The 23,646-nt window shown below is 40.2% G+C and overlaps 1 protein-coding gene across 6 annotated transcripts in view; it reads right to left on the bottom strand.

The window, feature by feature from the left end:
• EVC (EvC ciliary complex subunit 1) overlaps positions 1-23,646 on the bottom strand; it is a 50,481-nt gene that overhangs the window by 10,366 nt on the left and 16,469 nt on the right. For all 6 annotated transcript variants that reach the window (XR_006020526.1, XR_006020525.1, XM_042053471.1 and 3 more), the window contains 5 exons: positions 20,503-20,651; positions 17,650-17,748; positions 9,219-9,431; positions 1,346-1,455; positions 536-746 (listed from right to left, as the gene is read on the bottom strand). Coding sequence is in view for 4 of the 6 variants with exons in the window: in XM_042053471.1 (XP_041909405.1) it covers positions 536-746; positions 1,346-1,455; positions 9,219-9,431; positions 17,650-17,748; positions 20,503-20,651 (782 nt within the window). In the remaining 2 variants the exon portion in view is untranslated. The remainder of the gene's footprint in view (positions 1-535; positions 747-1,345; positions 1,456-9,218; positions 9,432-17,649; positions 17,749-20,502; positions 20,652-23,646) is intronic.

The following is a 23,646-nucleotide window of genomic DNA, read 5'->3' as shown; positions in this document are numbered from 1 at the left end:
TGGAAGGATTGGGAACATGCTGCGCTTCTTATGGACAGATAAAGAGAAAAAAGAATGAAAAATTATGACAGTATAGAAGAACTTGGTGTGGTAGGAGTAAGAATTTCTTTTAATGCTCAAGCAAGTGCTTCTCAAGTGCATATTATGATCCCCAGCAGAATTAGTACAAGTTTCTCTTTCCCTGAAGCAGCAGCTTTGCAGAAAACCTTTATATATGTCGGCATCCTTCCCTTCTTGCATTAGTATTTTCATATAAATAAATTGCTAAATAAGCTTGCCATGATACACATATCACAGATTGCTATACATTAGATAAAGTATCAGCGATTTTAAAATGTCTGCCCAAACTACAACAGGCACACTCAGGGACCTCCTATGCCAGCAATGGGCACATTTTTGACAGAGAACATTTTTCTTCCTCCTTGGAGCTTGAACCTTTTTTTTTTCTGGTTTAGATCTTCCACAGCTACTTCTAATGCCAAATATCACAGCATATGAGACCTCTGGAGACAACCCACCTGAACACTGTACCTACCACTGCCTTCTGTAACTGCCACTGGTCCTCATCTTGGCACAGGGAGGATCCCTTCTGCAGGGTATGTTGCTCTCTCAGCTCCTGAAGAGAGCTCTTCTTTCTGGACAGTCTCATGCGTGCCAGGGCTGCCATTCCAACTCTTCGGAAGGTTAACCTTCTGAGTACTGAACACAGCAGAAGTTGGTGTTTTTGCAATATATAGCTAACAGACCTGTAAAAAGGACCATTAAAAATCCATCAGTGAAGCTGCCTGCTGGTTTGGCACACCTATGTTCAGCAAAGTCATTGCTTAAAGATGACAAGAGTTATTCTTCACTCTGTGCAATGTCTTTTTGTACAAAGCATGGCTTGGAAAGCTGCTCAGGTGTAAAGAATGGATATTGCTGTGTTACACTTCAAGTTCTGTCACACTGAAGTTAAATTAAAATGAAAACAGATATAAAAGTTAACCATTGATAAGCTGCTGGAGTGAACATTTTATTTTGCAGAAAATGCAACTCCATTGTGACATAGGGAGTGCAGAGAGAGGGTGGTTCAAGACTAGAAACCACTCACAAACACAGTAAATAAAGCACACCAGCGAAAAATCGCATAAGACAATTTTTTTCTACTTTCCAGGAGTCACGATATGTCTATTCTTTTTAAATCTGCTTTTGGTACTCAAACAAAAAACTAGAGCAATTGCCTTTCTGTCTGAAGGTGCTAATAATCCTTCAGCACTACTTTCCACAATTTAATGTACTCAAGTTTTTATCTGGGCATGCAACAGTGAAGTTTTACCCCGCTGGTCATTGATGAAACTGTGCTTACTCATCACTGAGGCATCCTAGTCTGCTTATGACACCTTGAATTATCTTCTCTTGTTTCTCAGACAGGTGCTTTTGCATCACAGCAGACAGAGCATATTCTGTTATCCAGAGCTAAAAGCAGGGAAAAGAATTATAAGAAACTCCGATTTCAGTCAGTCACTGCATTAAGAAACAAGGGTTTATTTTGCTAAAAAAATCATCCTCTGCTTTCAAAAACAAACTCATGCGGAATTAAAATTATTCTACTTAGGAATATTTTTTTCAATTATCAAAATCTTAAACAAAACTCACTGAAAAGCTTTGCACTGGTTTGGATCAGCCCTGAGCTGTGTCTCCTACAGGTTTTTTGGTTTCAGCAACAGATGAACAAGAAAAAAATAACAATATGGCACAAAATACTGCATCAACTCTTATCAGCAGGTTGCAGTAGGCTTTTTGTTTGTTTTTTTCTTTTCACTAGTAAAGAATGTAGCTTTTATCTTCAACGAATAAAATAAAGATATCACCTTCCATCACACTTTTGCCATAGTACACAATGCTAATAGTTGAAAATGGAGATTACATGAACAGGTAAGTACATGGACTGCAAGTTCACAGCTCCTTCAGCATGATATTTAGATCAAAGAATTTAATCTTTAAATGAGTTTTGATGGATTTGCCATTAGACTGTAAACTTCTGGAGATATGGACTTAAGATTTTGTTTAGTACATTGCCAGAATTTAAGGAATTGTAAGTCACAAGCTGAAGTATTTGCAAGGCTCAAACTCTTACTGCAAGATGAAGAGTATATTTTAGGCTACTGACAGCTGAATAAAAGCAGGTTGCCTGCTGATGTATCCAGAGCCCTAAATTAAATATAATAGCCAGGGTGTCTGACAGTATCACTTTGTGTTCCAGCATCATTCAGAACACAAGGGACTAAATTTTCAATTATTTCAGACAGGTAGGTTTCGCTAGATCAGTATGTCCACCAAAGGATTAGATGTCGTCCTAGTTGCAGGAGGGGGTGAAGCTTAGCATGGTGTGGGCACATCCAAGTTGTTATTCTACACCACCCACATCACACCTGTGGGAGTGGTTTTGGGGTGAAAATGAGCACACTGCCAGAAGTGGGCACTATTTTGCCTCTCCCTCTCCAGCATGAAGGTGTCACATTACCCCTGCGGATCCAGCCCCTGCTGGCACCCCTGCTTCCCCGTGCTGGAAGGACAGTGGCAGCAACGCTCATCAACAGCAGTGCTGAACCGACAGCCCTGGTGTAGATGATGCCTTAGGTTTTAACTTTCATATTTTTCAAATCCTGTACTGCCTAGTGTGTAACTCTGAAGCTTCTTGTAGCCTGTAAATTTCTGCACTCTCGTGCTAGGTAGACATAACAAAAACAAAGCCTCTCCAAGCTTGCCCTCCAAGGACACTCAGACCATCCTAGGCCCAAAAAGTATAAACCAAAAAGCCTCTAAAGGGAGGCAAGATGAGGGGAATTACATCATTAAACTGAAGCTTTAATTAGAGAATTAACCCTGATATGCAAATAAACCAAACCTATAAAAGTGTGAAGAACTCGTGACCTGTTTTCAATCTTGGGGTCCATCTTGGCTGTAGCCTCTGGCTCCCCAGGGGGTACCTTTGAAGGCCTTTCAAATAAATACCTACCTTTATTCCCTTACTCCTGTCTAATGTCTGTTTTTAGGAGGCTTCTCAAGGCATCATAGCAGCTGCCACGGGGAAAGGACTGGTAGGGTCAAACCCCAGTCCAGTTGAGGGGAGCCCTGCTGACAACAGCTGAGCTGAGCCTGGGCCAGCTGAGCTGAAAGGAGGTGGCAGAATGGTTGGAAAAGAGGCAACGAGCTGCAGGACCACCTCCAGTGCAGTGGGGCGGGAGAAACAGCGGTACAGGCACCTGTGCAGAACTGAGCCCAGCGGAGCAGCGGCACAGCCTGACTGAGGGCATTTATTTGTCACTGGCTTTCATTGTTTCAGGCTGGGGGGGGTGGGAAATGTTAGCCATGGGAGTTCCCTTGTCATCCTGCCTTTGCTCCCAATGGCCACGTGGGCGGTGTGCGGGAACGATCGCCGTATTACCTTTGTCTGGGGAAGCCAGAGCGTGACCTATGGGAAGTATCTGCCATCTGCTTTGTTCTTCCCAGTGGTGAACACCTTTCTGCTGAGTAAAACACCTCTTTTTGTATACCTCTGCTATAACATTGCTGTTATTATTGTACATTTCTTATTCCATGGCTTTGTGCTTTCAGTAAATTGTTATTTCAACCCATAGTCTCTGCTTTTGCCACTCCCTTACCGCAACAGGCAGGGGAAGGGGAGTGGCTCACTTGGAGTTTAATTTCCATCTGGTGCTAAAAGCAGCACAAATGTGTAATTGCACAATTGCTAGTGTTAGAAATTAGGAGTGGTACTGGGCCTCCTTGCTGGATATGAGTTTTTTCCTGGGGAAGCAGTGATCTGTGCAGGAGAGAGACTTTCTCTGTGAGCACAGAATGAACTCCCCCGGGAAGTGTAGAACTTCAGAAACCTCATCATCTTTGGCTTCAAAATGAAAATGTATTCCTTTCATGGCTAGCGCCTTCTCTGTAGTATACACAGTGACACATCTAACTGACCTCTCTCCATGTAGAAAACCTTACCAAAACACATGTTCCTGAGCAGGATGCCGGAATTGGATGGGCAGGCAGTCAACAACAAGTGACAGATGGGACGAGTGCAGCTGGGCATGAAAAGCACAGCCCAAAAGTCTGCATGGCACCAGAGACCCCCTAGGCTGCTCTCAGCAAGAGCCTCAGATGTACCTGTGTAGACAAATCTCAACTGATTTGAGTCTAGGTGAGTCTGATAATCACAGAGCATGGCTGAGCACAGTGTCTTCTGTGACTGCATGCTGCAAGCATCAAATTATGGTCTATAACATCTCCAGGTATCATCATGACAGATGGCAAAGACTTGCTTGAAGTAGTAATTGTATCAGCATTTCCCTTTAGCAGCTCTGTGGATATGGCTTCTAGTGCACCTCTCTGCACATGCCTTGTAGATCCATCACATTGTGTACTTTAATGTCTCTTTCAGCAGTTAAAAGAAAGTCTGAAAATGACCTTTTACTTTCCAGAAATATTTTTATTTCCAATGAGAGATGGGCTGTGGTTCAGGTGTGGGTTTCCATCATTTTTGGAGACCTGATTCCTGAGAATTTACTGAGAAGTTGTTCTTGAAGGGCAAGTCAAACAGCATGAGGGTATATATCACCAAGAGACAGAAGATAGGAGATGATATCTGAATACAATTGGAATGGTAAATGATATAATATTGCAGCCAAGAACCCAAAATATAACACCTCACTTGCTATCAGTATATCCTATCCAAAAAGGCACTCAGTGGTAACAAGGACAGTGCTTCTTGCAATTGTTCTTTACTTCTGTTTATGAAGAAACAGCCTCGTTCTGTAGTAGTGAAGAGTTTCTTCTAAAGAATGAGTCACCTTTTCCATTAAGAGTGCATTTGAGGTAATCTGTATGCAGAATTTATAAAATGTCTCTGCACCTCCCTGAGACCAGTGGGAAACTGATAATACAGCAGAAATTCTTCCAGCACACTGTTATTAAACTGAACAGTAAAAGTCCCTCAGTCGTGTAAGTAGTAAGAGAACAAGAGGAAAGGAGGGGGATTATTACATATTTATGATGAGATGATAAACGAGGAAGATTGAGAATTAGACCAAATACTAAACCAATGTTTTGTCTCAAAAAGGCCATTAGGAAGATGATCAAGGTGGAAAGGATCAGATGGAATAAACAGAATATTGTATGTTGTATTGGAAGTAACACTTAGGCAGCTCACTGGGATGGGCTGGCAGAGCTGGGTATTTTCCACCTTCATAATACATGAAGACCTCCCACATGCAGGCAGAAATGCGACAGCAAAGATTCTCTGGGAATGTTGAGGCTGCTGGCTTGTGGCTGAAAACCAGCAAAACAGAGACAACTACTTTTTCAGGCCAGGTGGCAAGGTCAGGCTGTGTGCTTGCATATTCCAATGTTGGGTCAAGTCACCAGGCATGTCTCCAAGCTTTCCTGTTCTTGGGAATAGCCTTACTTTGCTCAAAGACAGGTCATAAGGAGGAGACAAACTCATGCTGCTGCACAGACTTAGTGACTGGAACAGAGCTCAGGCTCTCTGACTCCTGCACTCAACCAGTAAAACCAGTGAAAAAAGTATGGTAAATGGGGAGTAAAGCTCTAAGGAATGTCTGGCTTCTTAAAGTGTTATTCCAATCACTATGAAAAAATAAACCAGAGAAAGTGATAAAATGCCATGTCAAAACTGGTAAGCAGATGCCAGTTCTTTCTGGGTGTCAAGCAATGATGTGGGAACGGATGGAAATCTCATCCCATTTTTATTCTGTAAGCTTCCAAGTATTTTGCTTTTTGGTCACAAGTCCATTACGAGATCTTCTGAAGCACTGCTGAAGTTAAGTATTACTCTCTGGCAATAAAGGTGAAAAATTTGCCTCTCATTTCTGTTTTGACATCTTTAGCACAGATTGTTCAGGGAATGAAAGGAAAGTGATTTCTCCATCCTAGCCTGTAGATGGGGTGCGATGCCCACTGACTGCCAAGTGAGTCTCAGCCTGGTGCAGGAGGCTGCTCCCTGAAACTGCTCTCTACAGAAAACATGAGCTAGGGACTACGTGGGAAAATTCTCAAAATTTATTTTCATTAGTCATTTATTCCCATTTGCCTCACTCATATCCTCAAGCCTATAAAGCAAAGTTATATATGAAACTTATTTTTTTCTTTTCAGTTGTAAAAGTGATTCTTTTCCCCCAAAGGACATCATATTCCAGACTCGTATAAATGCTAGGAAAGATCATCTAAAAAAAAGGTGGTTCAAGTAAAAAAGAAAAAATGTCTTTTAGAGCCATCTTAAAAAGCACACTTAAATACCCTGGTGAAAAGTATTCTGGTGTTAAGACTTCCCAAGCTTATAAAGCAGGTGACTGTGTAACTCTCAGCATAGCACATTTATCATGAGGCAAATGAAAGACATATCTCCTGCTGCAAAATGCCTGACAATTTAAAAGGCCTGTCAATATGACTGTTGATTCATGGATCTTTTGTCACCATCAGCACTCTAACATCTATAGGATCTCCCAAATGACATAATCACCTGTCACAAGCGTCCAATATCTCTTTTTCTTACGGTGGAAACTAAGTGCTCCTTTTTGTAGGATGCAAGTGTCAGCTTTCTGCTTAAATGTTCAAGCTGCTGTGTTTATACTAGAAAAGGGACAAGAAAGGCACTTTGCATTTGAACATAGTATAATGGGTTGTGATGTTTTTCAGACTCATGAAAATTTGCCAGCCTAGCTTTGGTGGATTAGTTATCTCCCTGCATGCTCTCTTTGGAGATAAAGCAGATTTTTTTCCAGTTTCGTTCAAATTGTTTCCAAAAAGCCACAAGCATTAATAAAATAGGTACTTAGGCTCCTGCACAGAATATTCTTTTGTGGAGTCATAAGATGAATTTCTCACTAAGAGAAACTCTTACCTCTTCTTGGAATTTATCCTGCAGAATCACTTGTCCTTAGGACAGCTCTGCCTGCCATTCAGGAAATTTTTATATTGAATAAAGCCCAACTGCAGTGCTAGTGAGTCAGAGACCAATGGGACAGCTCTGTCATTGCTAAGTTAATTCCTCTATAGCTCTATAACTCAGTAATTACTGTTAATTATGTCAGCAAACCCTTTATTGTTTTATTTTTAAAATTTATTTTTAGCTAGGAAGTCATCTGCTTTACATTATAAATGCTAGGGTACACTGAAAGTGACGGGAAGTCAATTTTCTAATTTAAACAACCTATGCTTGGGCATGACCAGAACACCTGAATTCACATACAATGAATCCATCAAACAGTGCTGCCCTAAGAGCTATTACCTAGAAGCTGAGTGCTGGAGATGAACTAATCCTTTAAACCCTTTGAGAAAAACTCCCAGAGTATGGTTCCTCCACTCAGCAGTGTGCCCAGTGATAGCAACAGAGGAATGTACAAACAGCATTTCTGGATCAAAATGTCAGACTTGAGATGTCCCCTTCTGTGGTGAGCCTCTTGTTTGTTAAAGGCATCCTCTCTGGCCCTGAATGAGGGCTGAGGTTCAATGGGAAAGTGGCAGGGCCACAGCAGAGGTGCCCTAATGTGCACTCTGACATGACATTATTCACAAGTTGCACACCAGAACCTCCTGCTTCTCTGTGGTTTTTTTATAACAGCAAATACCACCACAGTGCTTAGGGCTCTGTGCACTATGAAATGTGCTCACAGTTCACCTACCAGACCAGGCTGCTCAGGCCATGCACATACAAGGACAGGTGATTTGTGAACCCTTGCTGAATGTGAAAATGAACAGCAAGGTTTAAACTTGACAAGGCAGGTATTCAATCTTATCCTTGATAAAAAGGGGCAAAATAATTTAAAAAAAAAATTGAGGTCAGACATTGTTTCATTATTTACCGAAGGTACATGTATGCCAAAATCAAACACTAAATGCCAGCCAGCAGTCCTGGAAAATATAAATGCCCACCGTTAACTAAGGATGTGAGTAGACCCACTGGGCATGAGTGGTTGGTCCCAAGCACAGTTTAGTTTAGTTTAGTTTAGTTTTCTAGATAGCCCTGTGACACCAAAACAGAAAAACAGAATTTTTTTTCAAAACAGGTCAGTTACATTAAGGAAATATAAAAAGATCAGGGAGGTGCGTGTTGCTAACTCTAGCTTAAGGAAGATATAGAAGAAAAAAAGAAAAAAATTTAAAATTTTACTTTTGTATTTCCAAGGGTGTTCTAAACCCACTGGCTAGCAAACCAGTCTGCCAGATTTACTGGGAAGCCCACAGTTTCCTGAATCACAGTGTTTTACAGTAGAATCCTAAATATGAGGGGTGAAAAAGTTGAACACCTTAACTTAAAACTTAATGCAGTTTGTAATAATTACGGACTTGCTCAGTATCTCATTAAGAATATACTGGATTATCTAGGCACTTTGCAGAATGAGGGAAAGGGAAAATATGATTCTGCCAGTGTTAAAGAAATCTGCCAACCTTTTATTTAAGAAGCTCCAATTACTGTATACATTGCAGCACACACTTAACATTTAGGAAAGGACACACCTTTGAATAGAGAAGGTCTTTCTTTGACTAAGCTCTGTTAGAAGCAATGTTAACAGAGACACAGCATGGCACGAATAAACTGAAGGTACATTTGAGTCCCAGGCTGATGCTAAAGACATCTGCCTCTGCATTTACTCTTGTTGCTTTTCTCCTCTGGTGTCACTGTCCCCTGTGGTGGGCACAAACAGAGCAGGAAAGCTGGATGTGTGTTTTTTCACCTTCTCAGAGTAGAGAAAGTTTATAAAAGTAGGTGTCATATGTTTCAAATTTTATAGTATTAATACATAAAAATTAGCCAGAAATATTTATCATTGCAAGGCTTCCTTGTCTGTAAACTGTATTCATATGTACCCCCTCCAAACAGACCTGGTGAAGGCTTTTTTGAACTGTTTCTGTAGATGCTCAAGAGTTGAGGACTTCGGACAGCAGCCTTGCCAAAAAGTGTTTATGTGCTGACAAAGCTGTCAAAGACTGTGGACAGATGCTCAGTACTTACTTGACTCCTCTATGCAAGCCTACATGCACAGCATATGTATTCACTCCATGCTGCAGGTAACACTGCCCCTCCTGAGCCTGGAGCTGTGTCTGGACCAGGCTATATATTTATACACACAACACTCCCCACATGTAAGTATCTTGATCATTTTTTTCCATATCCCATTTTCAGACCCTGAGGTCCCAAAACATAACATGAATCTTACTTCTTTTTCTTGCAATAGCTGTTCCTGGAAAAGCTTCCAGTGTCTCTGGCGGTGGTTCTCCCATTTCTCCAGCTGAGGGACCAAATTCTCTTGCCATTCCTCTTTCAGAAGCTCACATTCTCTTACAGAGAGGCCTGTCACCACAGGCAGGGTCTGAAGAAACAGCTCCATCACCAACTCTGCTAAAGCATGGGAAGCTTTAGAGTACAGCTCCTAACAGAGGGACAGAGAGGGACAGAAAAGAACAGATGACAAAGTGAACCCCTGGCCCTTTGGAGTTGTTTCACTGCATGTTCCATGATGTCAGTGAGGGAACCACGTGAATACACTGGGCTGGTGACCAACTCCTACAGCTAAAATCCAGTGCCATGAAGTCTTGAGTTAAAAAGATCAGGTTTTGTTGAGGGAACAGCTTTAATGTTTTGGTTCAAGCTACACAGGGCATTTAAAATGCAACAATGGCAAGAGTGCATGAGACCCCGAACCCTAACTGTTGATCACATGCGACTGCAGTAGAAAAGAACATCCTGTTTTACTGGCTATGGTGGTATGTTATAAAAACCCCTACTTTATAAGTTGCTGTGAAACAATCCAATGTAGCACACCACCTCATAGGCACATTTTCACAGGTGCTGATATGAAATGAATGAAGAAAGAAGGAAGAGTTAAAAGGGACAGTACGGCTTTCAGCATGACAAAAGTGACATTGGTCATGTCAATAGTTGGTACTTCAAAAGATGACACTCTTCAGTGCCTGAAGAACAGAATTATTCAAATTCATCCTGATGCAGAATAGTTTCAAGCCTAGGAAAACAAACATCTTCGGATGGTTTTAATGAAACTAGTCCCATATGAGCAGTTTTTAATTGCTGAGGCTGTTTCACTCACAAGAAGTGTTGGGGTGATTTAGTCAGATGGCATCCATCTAAAAAACTCTGTTCTAGTTTCACTGTCAAATACACAGTGGTGATAGGAGCTGTGTTGGCAAACTTGGTACAATTTGAGGTAATTCCTGGGGAGAAGGAGTGGGGACAGCTAGCTTTCCCAGCTGAAAAGGGAACAAAAACACACTGGAAAGTCACATGGACACTGCAGTATTCCTGCAGGATGATGAGCTATTTTTGTGTGAGCTCTGCATGATCCTACCAGTCCAAAAAGCTTTACTGCCTAGCTGGGCTTGCTGTCATTGCAAACCAGTGTTAACCCTCTTGAAAACACTTATATTTCTTTTTCTTTAACATACCGATAATATTTTTAAAACTCTTAAGGATTCCTGTTACAGGAACAAGTCAGGTCTTCTAGCTGCTGCCCTCTTTTAAATACAGCTTTAATTACAATTTCTTAGATGATCAAAATCTAGAACCTCTCAGTAGAAACAGAGGATATTTATCTAGATGTCAAATATGTTTGTCTGCAGCTCATAGACAAGAAAAATTCTAGTGAACTTTTTTTTTGGGGGGGATGACAACATACACTGCTATAATGTACTCTTGTGTAAGAGCCCATTCCAACTGCTGGATATAACAGAAAATACTAAAAAATAATAATAAAGAAAACTCCACAAAAACCAAAAGAGGATGTTAAAGTGCAAAGACAAGAACTCAGAAATAAAGACCAGAATGTAGGTTCAGTGTGAAATGTAATTCTGTGCCCCCATAACAATAAATTTGGGGATCATGTAATGTTTCCACAGCACCTTTAGCTGTTCCATGTTTAGGTTTATGAATATCCTTTGAACTGACTGATTTCTAATAAGTATTTTATATTTCTCATTTATTGTAAAATATACAAGCTGTGCACTGAGTACTAAATTATTATTTTCCTCCTATGATCCCTCTAGGATGCTAATCACCATATTAATTAGCTGTTTCACAAACAATAAATAGCTTAACAGTTCCCTGCAGTAACCTCTTCTTATGGATAAAACTGAGGCACAACACTACAAAACGTGTTCACGACACCTTTGAGATGAGCTGTCTCAGCTCCTTCCACTCTTACCTGTTTAAAGAAGGCAGGATTTTCAGAATCCAGCTCCCTCACTGGTTTTCTTTAATCTCAAAGTATTCTGAATTCTTTCAAATTGGACTATGGCTATTTGAAACTGGGTACTGGGCGTAAGTATAAGAATTAATAGTCAAAGACCCAACATAATACCTTATTTCTGATACTACTTTTCCCATTTCTAGTGATTGCTCACAATCTGGACATGACAGTATCATTAAGGTAACATTTACATCCTGTTTGAAGGATTATTTACCCTACTCCTTAATTATTATAGGTATAAGCACCTGTTACAAGAGGCAGGATTTATACCATCCTAATCATCTGTGTAGTTGTGGGCCTGGCTTAGCTTGGCAAAAGCAATGCCAAATGGTTTGTCTGAATTCTCTCTTCTGCTGTTACTTTAAAATCCGAGTCTCCAAGTTCTCAGGTTTAACATAAACTCAAAGATACTGTATTTCTAATCTACATATGCCATACAACATTTAAAGAATAATGGCTCTATCTCTGTAAACCATCTCTCCTCTGAGCTTTACCAGCCTTTCAGGACAAGTTAATTCTCCTGCCTTTACTGCATGTTCAGTGGTGTAAGAATTCTATTGGGTCTGAAATAGTTCAGAAGCAGTCTAGAGGAGTCTGTGGCATTTCTATTGCAGTATCAAAAGATCTCAGGCACAGTGTTAAGGAATTATATTCTTAAACAATGGCAGCTAAATCCCTTTTGAACACATTTTGATGTAGAACTGATAGCATTCCCCTGGCATGCTCACAGCTCTGTGTTATTATTTACTAGAAAATACTTTGCACAGAACAAAAATACGGTATTTTGTTCCTGGTTGTCAATGCCATTTTGTTCTGCGTGTACCCCTTGCATCTTCAAATGATACTGCATACTTACCTTTGGCACTACCGCAGTGGGGACATAGTTACTGAAGAAAAATGTGATTAGGTCCCGTTCCCACAAAATTACTGTAATTAATTAAATTACCTGTATCATCTCATTAATGTGATGGGCCAAATCACATGGACATCAGAGCCCAGGCAGTCCTTGCATGCCACACCTAACAGGACAGCATGCTGTACCCAGAGGCCATACCACAGGGACAATACAGTGGCCATGCTGTTTAATGCAGCACTTGAAAAAAACGTGGTGGAATGGCCTTTTAAAATTTGGTAGGGGAAATACCAAGTCTACATTTAGGAAAGATTGCAGATGTGATTGAATTCTACCCAGAGACTCAAGCTAACAAAATATTTCAAAACTATCTGTACTCCAAGGAATGTACTTGATTTCAAACTGCAATAAAGTCTGTCTGTGAGCAGGGATGGCACACTATGTATTATAAAACTTATTTTCCACAGGAAAGAAAAGGAAAATCAGTACTGCTTCCAGGATCTTATTTTTGGACTAGAGCCTCTACAAATATTTTTTTACAAGCTTCCTGATATGTCATCTCTTGTTTTTAGAGCTTTGACTTAAATGAAATTTATTCAAATTGATTCCATTAATAGAATAGCTAATTGCAGGACTGAATGAACCTGTTTGTAGTACCTGGCAGTCAATCTCTAAGCTTTTCAAAAAATCCCCAGAGAAATACATCAAGCATAAAGAAATACCATGGGGTATACATGGAAATAAAATGGGCTTAGATTAAAATGCTGAGTGTATCTGAATTTTAAACAAGGCAGCAAATACATAATTTTGTCAAAAAACAGGGGAAATACATAGTTTATCAGATTTCACTCAAAGAACAATATTAATTCTCCCCCTTAAACCTAAATGATTAAAAGGCTCCTACATACAGATGAGCAAATAGTGAAATTGTGAAGCAGGAAAATGTATTTAGAAAGGCTGGTTGTAGTTTATTTACATGCCAGCCACTGAAAAGTATATATTATCTCAATGAGGAAACTGCACAGCTATTTGTTAACTTGTGATAGAACATTTTGTTAAAGGAATTAAAGTATCTGATTAAAGCTATAGAACACTGTTGCATATGTCCCCAGAAGCTCAGTGGCTAGGACATTTGGTTAGGAGGTAAGAGATTCATCTCCCAACCCATGCTGTATCTCACTAAAGACAGAGATTCAATACTCAGATCATACATCCCATAAATGCAGCAAAAATTCTGGGACACTGGACACACACACCACTGGCCACTAGAAGATACTTCACATACACTCAGAAGATACACTCACTCTGAATGGGGAAAAGCTGATTGCATGCACTTCTCTCTTCCCTGTGAAGAATTCTGGAATGCCAGTTGGAAAATGAAAACATTACCTGCTTTTAAGCATCCTAACATCAATACAACACAGGGACACTGAAGTCATCCTTAGCATAAGTTAATAAAAAAGCCCCACTTCTTGATTTTCATGCATTTAAAATGGAGGTTTATTAAAATTTCAGTCTTGCCCTCTCATTTATTCAGACAGCAGTTTCAATCTTCTCTTCTGGTACTCCCTTTTTAGAAAAGTGCCTTTCTGGATGAGGTTATGTCCTTCATGACATCTAACTATTAACAAATTGTGAACCCACATAGTGGTAAAATACATTTTCTTATGCAGTAAGGCAAGAGGAAAACTTCAGAATGAAGGCTACCCATATCAGACATCTTGCATCAGCTTTGACTGAAGTGACCAAAACAAATCTAACAGTGCCCAAACCCAGAACTAGAATGAGCTTGCATGTCAGGAGTTCAGAAATTTAATCCATCAGATGATGCTGTCTTTTTGGGATAAGTCACAGAGCAAAAATTTCAAAAGTCACCCTTTGAGGTGGTCTCTTGATAGGGATTTCCACCTGAGACAAACTGAGTGACTCCACTTAAAAAGATGCCAGCTCTTGGTACCCAAAAATGTAGTCCAGCACCCCTAACTGTATCTCATGTTAACAAAATTACATAAGGAAATTAATGGAAGAGTAAGTCTCTAAGAATCTGTACTTTTTATCTTGTCAAAAATATTTTTTCTCCCTTTTATTAACGTAGGAAAAAATCAAATACTCTCCCTCTAACTCACATTTATGTCTACCCATTCATAAAATGTCTATTGCCTTGCCCATTGATAACACTCAAGACTTAATAGCTTCTAGTCTAAATTCCTGTGCATTTCATTCCTGTGTCAAGTCAAATGAAATAACATTCTGGTGAACTACTATCAGCAAAGGGGAATTATAAATAACAATAAATTGTGTTTTTACGGTTTTGAAATAAAGGCAGAGGAAAAAGACCTATCTTACCACTTACTATGTAATTCCTAGCTGTTAATTGATTTCCTTTGTGCAATCTGCATGTCTGTTTTCTCAATAATGAACTATTATCCCCCAACCTCTTCACTTCATCTTTCCCTACTGAAATACATGGGTAGTTCACAAAAAAAAAAAAAGAAGAGAGGAAAGATTAAAGGTTGGTGACTATCTGATATGCTGAACTTGAGACTTGAGATAGCAATTCATCTTTTCATGAGGAACAGAACAGGATATATTGGGGCAGGGAGTGGGGTGGGTGGTGTGTTATTGGTGTGTTATTGCTGCCATGTAAAAGAAAATTATGGTAAAAACTTTGTAACTGAAAAGTTACCCAAGCCAATACAAAACTGTTACTACAGCACAAAATCCCTTGTATACAGGATAACTCTGCAGACCCAGTTCATGAAAATATTAGGCTGAGCCATTCAATTAGCTCTGCAGTTTTTCCTTCAGTTATGACATACTGTGATAATCAAATAATTTACCCCCATTCTTCAACATGCATTTCAAAAATTAGTTATCCAGCCTGTGTCTAGACACAGACTATTCACCTACAGCACACTATTTTAATCCACTAGTGTGGCTGAAAAGTCCTACACTATCCTGCAAATATAACTCATTCATTCACTTCAGGCATCAACAGATTCCATTGACCTTGGTTAAATCATTTTAATTGATTTATTCATGTGTACACAAAACAAACCTACTCAATTATTCTATGCAAACACAGCTTCCAGATCATTGAATTTTCACATATTTATTCACCAATTTGGATAATTCTTCGATGTACTGTAGCAGCACAGACTTCCCTAGTGCTAGAAGGTTATATAAATCTATCTTGATGAACACACAATCTGTTTAAAGGGTGAAAAATGAAAACATGAAAAAGGCATAGAAATCTGATAAGGGCTTAGAAGAACACTGTGAGAACAAAGTAAGGATCTTCTTCCACAAGGGAGTGGCACTTATAGGTTAGTGACATCTTTTCTTTTGTTCCTAGAATATTCACTGGTTCCCTGTTCAGTCATATGGTGACCTCTTCCTTATATTTTAATATCACCTTTTTCATTGAGATCATCTTTCAATTGCTTCATTTGCAAGGCAAATGACTATCAGTTAAGCTTCAGCGAGTGCAGAGCTTCTAGAAAGGCAACATCAAGCTTTGCAGTGTTTACAGAAGTACCCAAACTAGCTGGTTCTACAAACGACGAAGGTCTAAACCCAGTGGGGACATAGGTCTTGTAGCACAGAGCTGACTACTGACTACTGTGAGGCTTGCTGCTACCCAGCTTGTTAATGTCTGCTTGTTTAAGTCTACTTGAGCTGCAGTCACACAACTGCACTGTGGAATCACAAACCTCTGTCACCTTCCCATTGCTACCCTGCCTTCCCCATTAGTAGCAGCAGCTTCTCCCTACGACAAACCTGGAGCAACCAAGTGCAGCAGCAAAGTCCTGCTGCCCAGGGAAAGAATTCTGCTTGTACAGGCTGCACTTCTGCTCTGCATGTGTGGTGGAGCAGAGAGGGAAGCAAAGACATTGTGTTTGTGAGATGCACTTCCTTCCTTTAACAGCAACTTTTGCTTTTATGCCCCTGGTAATGCAAAGTACTGCACTCTCCCCAGCTGTAGAAGTCAGAACAGCCATTTACCTTCAGTGCAGCTATGCTCATCTGTATTATCTCTTCTTTCTAGCTTACAAGGTATATTCACAGCAGCCTCCTCTCCTAAAAGAGTTTGTAGTATCTGTATTTGGGGAGAAAGTGCATTTGTTCATTATGTTAAATATCACAGTAAAAATGTTTTTTTACAGAAAAATTGTGGAAATTAAGATTTGTGGACCCTCATTCAACAGATGCCAGTTGGATCACAGCACTTGCAGTTTTTCACGTCTGGCAGTATTTGTTTGGGTCTAGTCATAGGAGAGCAGCTGCAATATGGAATATAATGGCCTACAGCTGGGTGAATTGGCAGGGTTCAAGTTTGTGCAGTTCTCCTGGCAACCTGGCACTTCTAGAAAAACTTAATTCACCCAAACCAATTTTTCTTTAGTGGGAAAGAAAACCTAGCTTAGTATTGAAAGAAATAGGATATTCAGTCTGGTCTTAGTGTTACTAAAGCAGAGTACATAATAAAGGAAAGCAATATAATTTCAAAAATGAGGTGGAATGTGCAGGATTAAAAAAAAATGTTTATTCTCCAGACTTCACGTGAATTGAGGAAGGGGATGGGAGAGTTAGTAACTATGGATGATGAACTGAGCACAGTAATATCAGCAAAGATGTTGACTTTTCTTATATTACATAGCTTTGTCCAATTAAGCTACTCTGATTCACTGGTATATCCTTCCAAGCAAACCTTTCATTTCTCCAAAGCAGTAATTTTTCTCAAATTGTCTGTTGCTTGTGCGACAGTGATAGGGACCACAAGTTTCTACAACATCCTGATCTGGCCATAATTAATCATGACAAGGATCCTGTTGAGCTGAAAGTGGTTAGTTCCAGCTTAATTAAAGGTCACTACTGACTATGGTTTTGGGCTTCACCAGATAGATCATGTTATCGTATTTTTTCAGCACAGATAGAAAATAATTAAAGATGATGCAAAAGCGTGACGCACCCAGAATTTTTCAAATCAATAACAAAAAGATGTGTAAAAATATTATTTACACCAAGGATCTGAACCTATTTCAGGGAACTAACTAGAGTCAAAAAAACTTCTCTGTGAGAAAAAGAGATGAAAAGACTGTATTTGGAGATGTAGTGAAGTTCACTAAGAATAGTATCATGCAGCTACGGTGCAGTAGAGATAATCATGCCACATAAATTAGATCTCCCACCTGGCAGTAACAGCAGACATTGTATGCTCTCAACATTACTGCAGCCTTGTCAGCCACCCAGGCAGCATGTTTTGGCAGACCATGCAGGCATTTTCTGACTAATATGAGGTTAGGAAACATAGTGTTTTGGGAAAGGGAAGTTTGGGAATGGAAAAGGCAAGCTGATACGGAAGACTGTCCTGCCTCCATCTTTTGCTTTGCCAGCCTAGCTTTCTGGAGCTGCAATCCCTGGAGCTGACCTTTCCTACAATTCCCCAAACATCCCTAAGGCCTGACACTGTAGTGGGGTTAGAAGATCTTTAAAATTAATTTAGCAAATGACATTTGTCACTAGAAGTGGCACCTTGTAGAGTTCAGCGACAGCCTCTGTGCTCTCGAAGTCATCCTCCTCCTCCAGATCCCACTGTGCTTGCCAGTGTTTCTCTATCAGCTCATGGTAAGCCTAAAAGAAACATAGTAGGTATATTTAAATAGCTGAAAAGATCTTAATAGTTTCTTGTGATCCTCCTCTTCCCTTCCCTGATGCCCTTTCCATGTATCACTACAACAGTAATTGTTTACCTGAAACCATGACTCAGAGGGACATGAAACTTGTTTTACCACCTTAATTTGAGCTTATCCAGTCTTGACTATAAAATTCCTTAGCCTTGGCAATATGGGGTTAAATAATATGTACATACTACTGCAAAAAATGTGAAATTATCTGATTTGAAATCTGCTTTTCAGTGTATGAATATCAGTACATCATGGCCAGTACTATGAGGTACAGAACAGTCACCTGGCACCATCATGAGACACCTGAGTTACAGCTGTATCACACTGTACAGGGCTTTTGCACTGGAGTTGGTCACCATGTCCCATGGTGGTTCCTAAAAGGCTGATCTATGACTTGGTCCTGACTGGATCCTTGGTCACAGTTTTAAGAGGGATGCGGTTTTTTTCTTCAAGTGAGGACTGTGACTGTGGATGTATTGGCAGGCTCATGGAAGACTATTTCACAGACAAAGTCTATCTCAGTCTATAGACTAATGAGTAGCATTATACATAAAGATTCCATATTTTGATTTAAACTGCCAACTGCTCCCTTTCATTCCCATGGTAAATATGGCTTTCTTCATTAGGTTTGTCAATAGAGCTCTTCTAAAGAGGACCAAAGTGACCATAAACTCTTAATGTACAGATCATTCTTGTAGAGGTAGACTTGAAAGTTCACACATCTCATGGAGTCATACTTTATGGCAGAATTTGACAAATTAACTGCTATAATTTGTATGTCCACAGTGGGCAGGCAGAGCCAGAGTGGGTTACAGTAACTGACACTTTATGGTTTGTGTTCTTCATTTATCATTTCGGTATTCTCTGCCAGTAAACGACAACATTAAAATGCTCCTTTTCCAACGGAAACATAGATGAAGGAGACAGAATGATACAGGAACTCTAACCTTTACTATGGATCTCATTCTGTCTTATAAAAAAATTGGATCTGCAGCTACTAAATCATTACCACCCTACTTGTGTTTAGAACAACTTGATGTGAATGAAGTTTACTGCAAAATCCACCATCATAATTGGAAACCACTTAAAATTCAGCAGAAAGGTCTGGCAAGGCTGCTACCGTGCTGGTGTGAGCCCCTTGATGAGGTGAGGGGAGAAAGGCAGAGAAAAGAATATTTTTGATGGGTACAGCTCTGGGCTGATGGCGACGCTTTGGAACCAACTCCTTTACTGTTGGGCTGGCTGTGAAATTCTGAAACAAACTTAAAACAGCTCCTCAGTGCCAAGTGCATTGTTCTCACAAAATAATTACTGGACTATTTAAGTCAAACCATAGGAGGTACAGGTATATACAATTTTTTTTATTCCTCAAAGAGTTTCTGCAATTAAGACCCCATCTGTTCTGGGACAAAAGACTCTCCCACTGTGGCAGCAGAAAGGTTTTCATTTCTGACTTTCATAATTTGTACACAGGCATTTCATAATCCTAAAACTCAGCTGTGTTCTATCCTGCAGCATGAAGTGCAAGTTGCCCTTGCTCAGCCTGTCATGAGCAGATCATTAGTCTACAGTTCAACTAAGCCTACTCCACACCTTTCTAAGGTGTACAGAATAGAGCATCTCATGCACAAAGCTGTGTGGTTCTACCTTTGTAGGGAAGGGGTCTTAATGCAAAATTTCTAAGCTTTGTTAAGTGAATCTGGGATGTGTCCAAGAGTTTCCAATGATGTGTAAGATGAAAATACATTCACAAGTGCACACTGGCTACAAAAATGTGTGACAGAATTATTTGTCACAAGTTTTGAAAAGCCAAAGACGTAAAAAGTGCTCTACTTGTTTTGAAGGGAGGTTTTGCCAGGCAGATGTGCATACAGAAATAGTAACTGCATTATCCAATTCATACAACATAATTAAAGAATATGGCCCTGTGGTGCAAAATCGCAGTGTTAAGATCAATAAATTTTGACAGTTTGCTGCAGTTGAAATCTCGGTCTTCTCATACAGTAATTTTATCTAAGTTATTAGATTTCATCAAAAGTTTAATGCTGCTGGATGTAACCACTTTCACCTTAAATTATTTCTTTTCATGAAAAGTGAGGATTTTTTTTAATTCTTAATAACTTGGGTTTGCAGTTCTCAGCAGTTATTCCAATTTTGCAGCTCTCAGCATTTACAGCTAAGAACTCTGATTTTGTGTATCATTTGGAACAATAACAACAAATCTCTATAGAAAATATGACCAAGGAAACATTACACTGGCCATCGTATACCTTATTAAATTATCAACTGCAAACCTTCTCTAAGGCATCCTGCCAGAGATCATAATTAGTTTTTCCTCTGCTTCTGTGAAATTTGCTAAGTCTTTTGAGCCTTGGTAACCCCACTCATAGAAAAGCAATTAGACCAGTGCAGACTCTTTTCTTCTGTAATGCAGGCCGGATACTTTCCTCCAGGGATAGAACCAAACACACTGTATCTAAGTAAAAGATGTTTTCTACAAAACATGCAATCTTGCATTAACTCCGTTGGTATTCTGTTCCAATGCAACACCACCAGGGGTTCTGACCCTGTCCACCTGTGCTGCTGCACGTGATTCTTGGGAGGACTCAAAATTCCCAATTTTATGGAACTGGGAGAAATCTGCAATACATTTCGCCTTAAAAACTAATAGAACAGTGAAAATAAGCTTTTATTTTCCCACCTTGAGAAAATTCTGAACATCTTCAGTAAGAAAAGTTTTACTAAGGAGACTCTCTTGTTCAGTTTTCTGTCTGCGTTTGAACTCTTCCTTCTTCTTTGCACGGCACTGCAGACGTTTCAAGATCAGGTCTTTACTTTGTTGCATGCATTCTGGAACATAAACCACAAACAATTAGATACCACGACTCCACAGGGAGAAAGCAGCATCTGCTACTGTCACACAACATAAGCTCACGGAAATCTGTTAGTGAGTGAAACAGGCAAGTAATCACCGTGCAGGATTTGAAATTTGCTTCTTACCCTGATGGCCTTTTTAGATGTGAACTTCTAGATTGTTACATGGCACTTAAATCTATCAGGTTTTTGGATTGCTACCATCCTGCACCCTCCCTTCCACTGGTACTGCTTTTTACGCAAAGGCAGCATGTTAGTCCAAGAAACAGATTCCCTCCTGCAGCACCCCAAACCTCCCTCTCCAGCTTCAGGAAGGTTGGTAAGTGGCTCATTACCTAATTGCAGATATGCAAATGCTCCTGCAAGGACAGGGGCAGTAACATATGGTGGGGAGAAAAGGTCTAAAGCAGTGCTGGTTCAGATTAGCTTGAACTGGCATGCAGCCATACACACCGGACTTTTAAAGTGACTCATCCAAGAATCTGCAGTTGAAGTTGTAAAGGTCCCTCCAATTTTGCGCTAGTAATGTGAACTATTTAGGACTAAATTCCTTCCCTCTTCATTCTCCCTGCAGCTCTAAGTGATATATAAATTCATGAGTCTATCTGGATGCTGGGCTGCTGAATGCAATTGGTGCTTTAAATGTTTTGCCACTTCACGTCTCATTGCCTGTCCACCTAAGAAGAATTTTATTCATTTCCCCCACTTGCTCTGCCCCAGAGCCATACTTCACTCCTGACACAAGCAGCTAAAGGGGAATGCAAAAGAACAGTTACCTGTGGCTACTGTTCTGCCATTACATTAAGCTGCTTTAACTATGAGAAATTGTTTTGTAGAGAAACAAAAGGAGCACAGTACTGCAGCACCAAGAATGTTATTTATTCCCCATGCTCATTTATTGTGCTTATCCACAGGCTGATGATGCACTGACAGAACACTTGAAAGTGCACCAAAGTACAGGAGACTGTAATAAAAGTATCACTCAAACAAATTCAGCAGTGTTTTACTTTAAAACACTATTTGATTCTTTACTTCCTTGTTTTGTATCCTAGGAGCACAGTCTTGCCGGCTTTGTGCTCTTTGTGAATTACAGGTACAGTTTAACTTTTGTATTTAGGAGCTCATAAGAAACATCAACATAAGACACTATTGGGATAAATGCTGCACTCCAGGTATTTTTTTTTAAAGCACATTTCATTTCTATCTGAAACTAGGAGGTTGATAATATTCTTCTGCACAGACTGTATCAACTATAATATATAGCTATATATAACTGTAACCACCTACTTTGCATAAAATCAAGGCCTTGACAGAGGTATTTTTGCTTTGGAACAAGTGAAAATTGACAAAAAGAAGGAAAAATCACCCAGAGACACCCACTTATGCTTAAAGAACATTAGTGGCTGAATCTGTGCAAAAACTATGAACTAGGCATAGACAGTTTCAGAAGCAAACATCCATGAAATAAACTGTATCACAATATACATGTATTTGTGAATATCAGCGAACTGTTCACACAGCTAGATGTTCTGAAAGTGGAGCAAGTCTGCAGGACTTTCTGTGATGAAATAATTGGCTTGGTAGATGACAGGAGAATGGTGGATATTGGCTACCTTGATTTCAGCAAGGTTTTTGATGCAGTCTCCTGACAGATCCTCACAGAGAAGAGGATGGATGAGCAGACAGTGAGATGTATTGAAAACTTGCTCAAAGTCCACCTGGAAGCCAGTAACTACTGGTGTACCCCAGGGGTCAATACTGAGGGCAATCCTGCTTACTAGCTTCATTAATTACCTGGATGATGGGGCAGAGTGCTAATTTACTAAGTCTGCAGAGGTCACAAAAAATGGAGGAGTGGCTGATACACCACACGTGGTTATGCTTCCATCCATAGGGCGTTTGACAACCTGGAGAAACAGGCTGATGCAAATCTCCTGAAGTTTAACAACGGGAAGTGCAAAGTACTGCACCAGGGGAGGAACAACCCCAGGCACAAGCATATGCTGGGGACCACCCAGATGGAAAGCAGCTTGGCAGGAAAGGACCTGGGCTTCTGGTGGAGACCAGGTTGAACATAAGACAGCAGGTTAGAGGGAGGTGATCCTTTCCCTCCATTCTGCTCTGGTTAGGCCACACCTGGAGAGCTGTGTCCAGTTCTGGGCTCCACTGTACAAGAGAGACATGGAGATACTGAAGAGAGTTCAACAAAGATGATGAATGGGCTGGAGCATCTCTCCAATGAGAGAAAGCTGAGAGAGCTGGGGCTATTCAGCCTGGAGAAGAGAAGGCTTAGGGTGGATCTAAGCACATATATAAACACCTGGAGAGTGCGTACAAAGAAGTCAGAGCCAGACTCTTTTCTGTCGTGCCCAACGAAAGGACCAGAGACAGCTGCCAGGAACTGAAACACAGGAGGTTCCTTTCACCATGAGGATGACTGAGCACTGGAACAGGTGGCCCAGGTGGAGTCTCCATTCCTGGAGAGAGAAGCTGGCTGGACATGACACTGGGCAACCAGCAGCAGCTCAACCTGCTTGAGCACACAGGGTAGACCATACGACCTCCAGAAGTTCTTTCAACCTTAACCATTTTCTGATTCCGTGAATTTATGGCTGTGAGATAAGACAAAATTTATCAACACTAAACCCAAAGTGAGTGAGCAGCACTGCAGCAAGAACATACTGCAACAAGACTGCATTAATTCTGACTATTCAGTTCACCAAACTCTAAACCTAATACCATTTTGGTAAGAAACTTTTCTTTAAATGTGTTCAAAAGTAGCAGAAATGGTTCTGGAAATTGTGTTGAAGTAGTTGTCATTATTTTCCTTCTGGCTAAACATTTACTGTAATTTTCTGAGTGCTAATGGGAGGCACTGAGCCCTGAAAGAAGCTGGGGGAATATTTTCAACATGCTTGGCAGTAGGTAACATACAAAATGACACAGGGAGAACCTTAAATCAGTGGGTCAG

This window comes from Corvus kubaryi, unplaced genomic scaffold (assembly GCF_017639235.1).
Source record: "Corvus kubaryi isolate FWS band 111438036 unplaced genomic scaffold, C.kubaryi_AGA036_p1.0 split1-131, whole genome shotgun sequence".
Lineage (NCBI taxonomy): Eukaryota > Metazoa > Chordata > Aves > Passeriformes > Corvidae > Corvus > Corvus kubaryi.
This window is presented reverse-complemented; position numbering and strand designations above follow the sequence as displayed.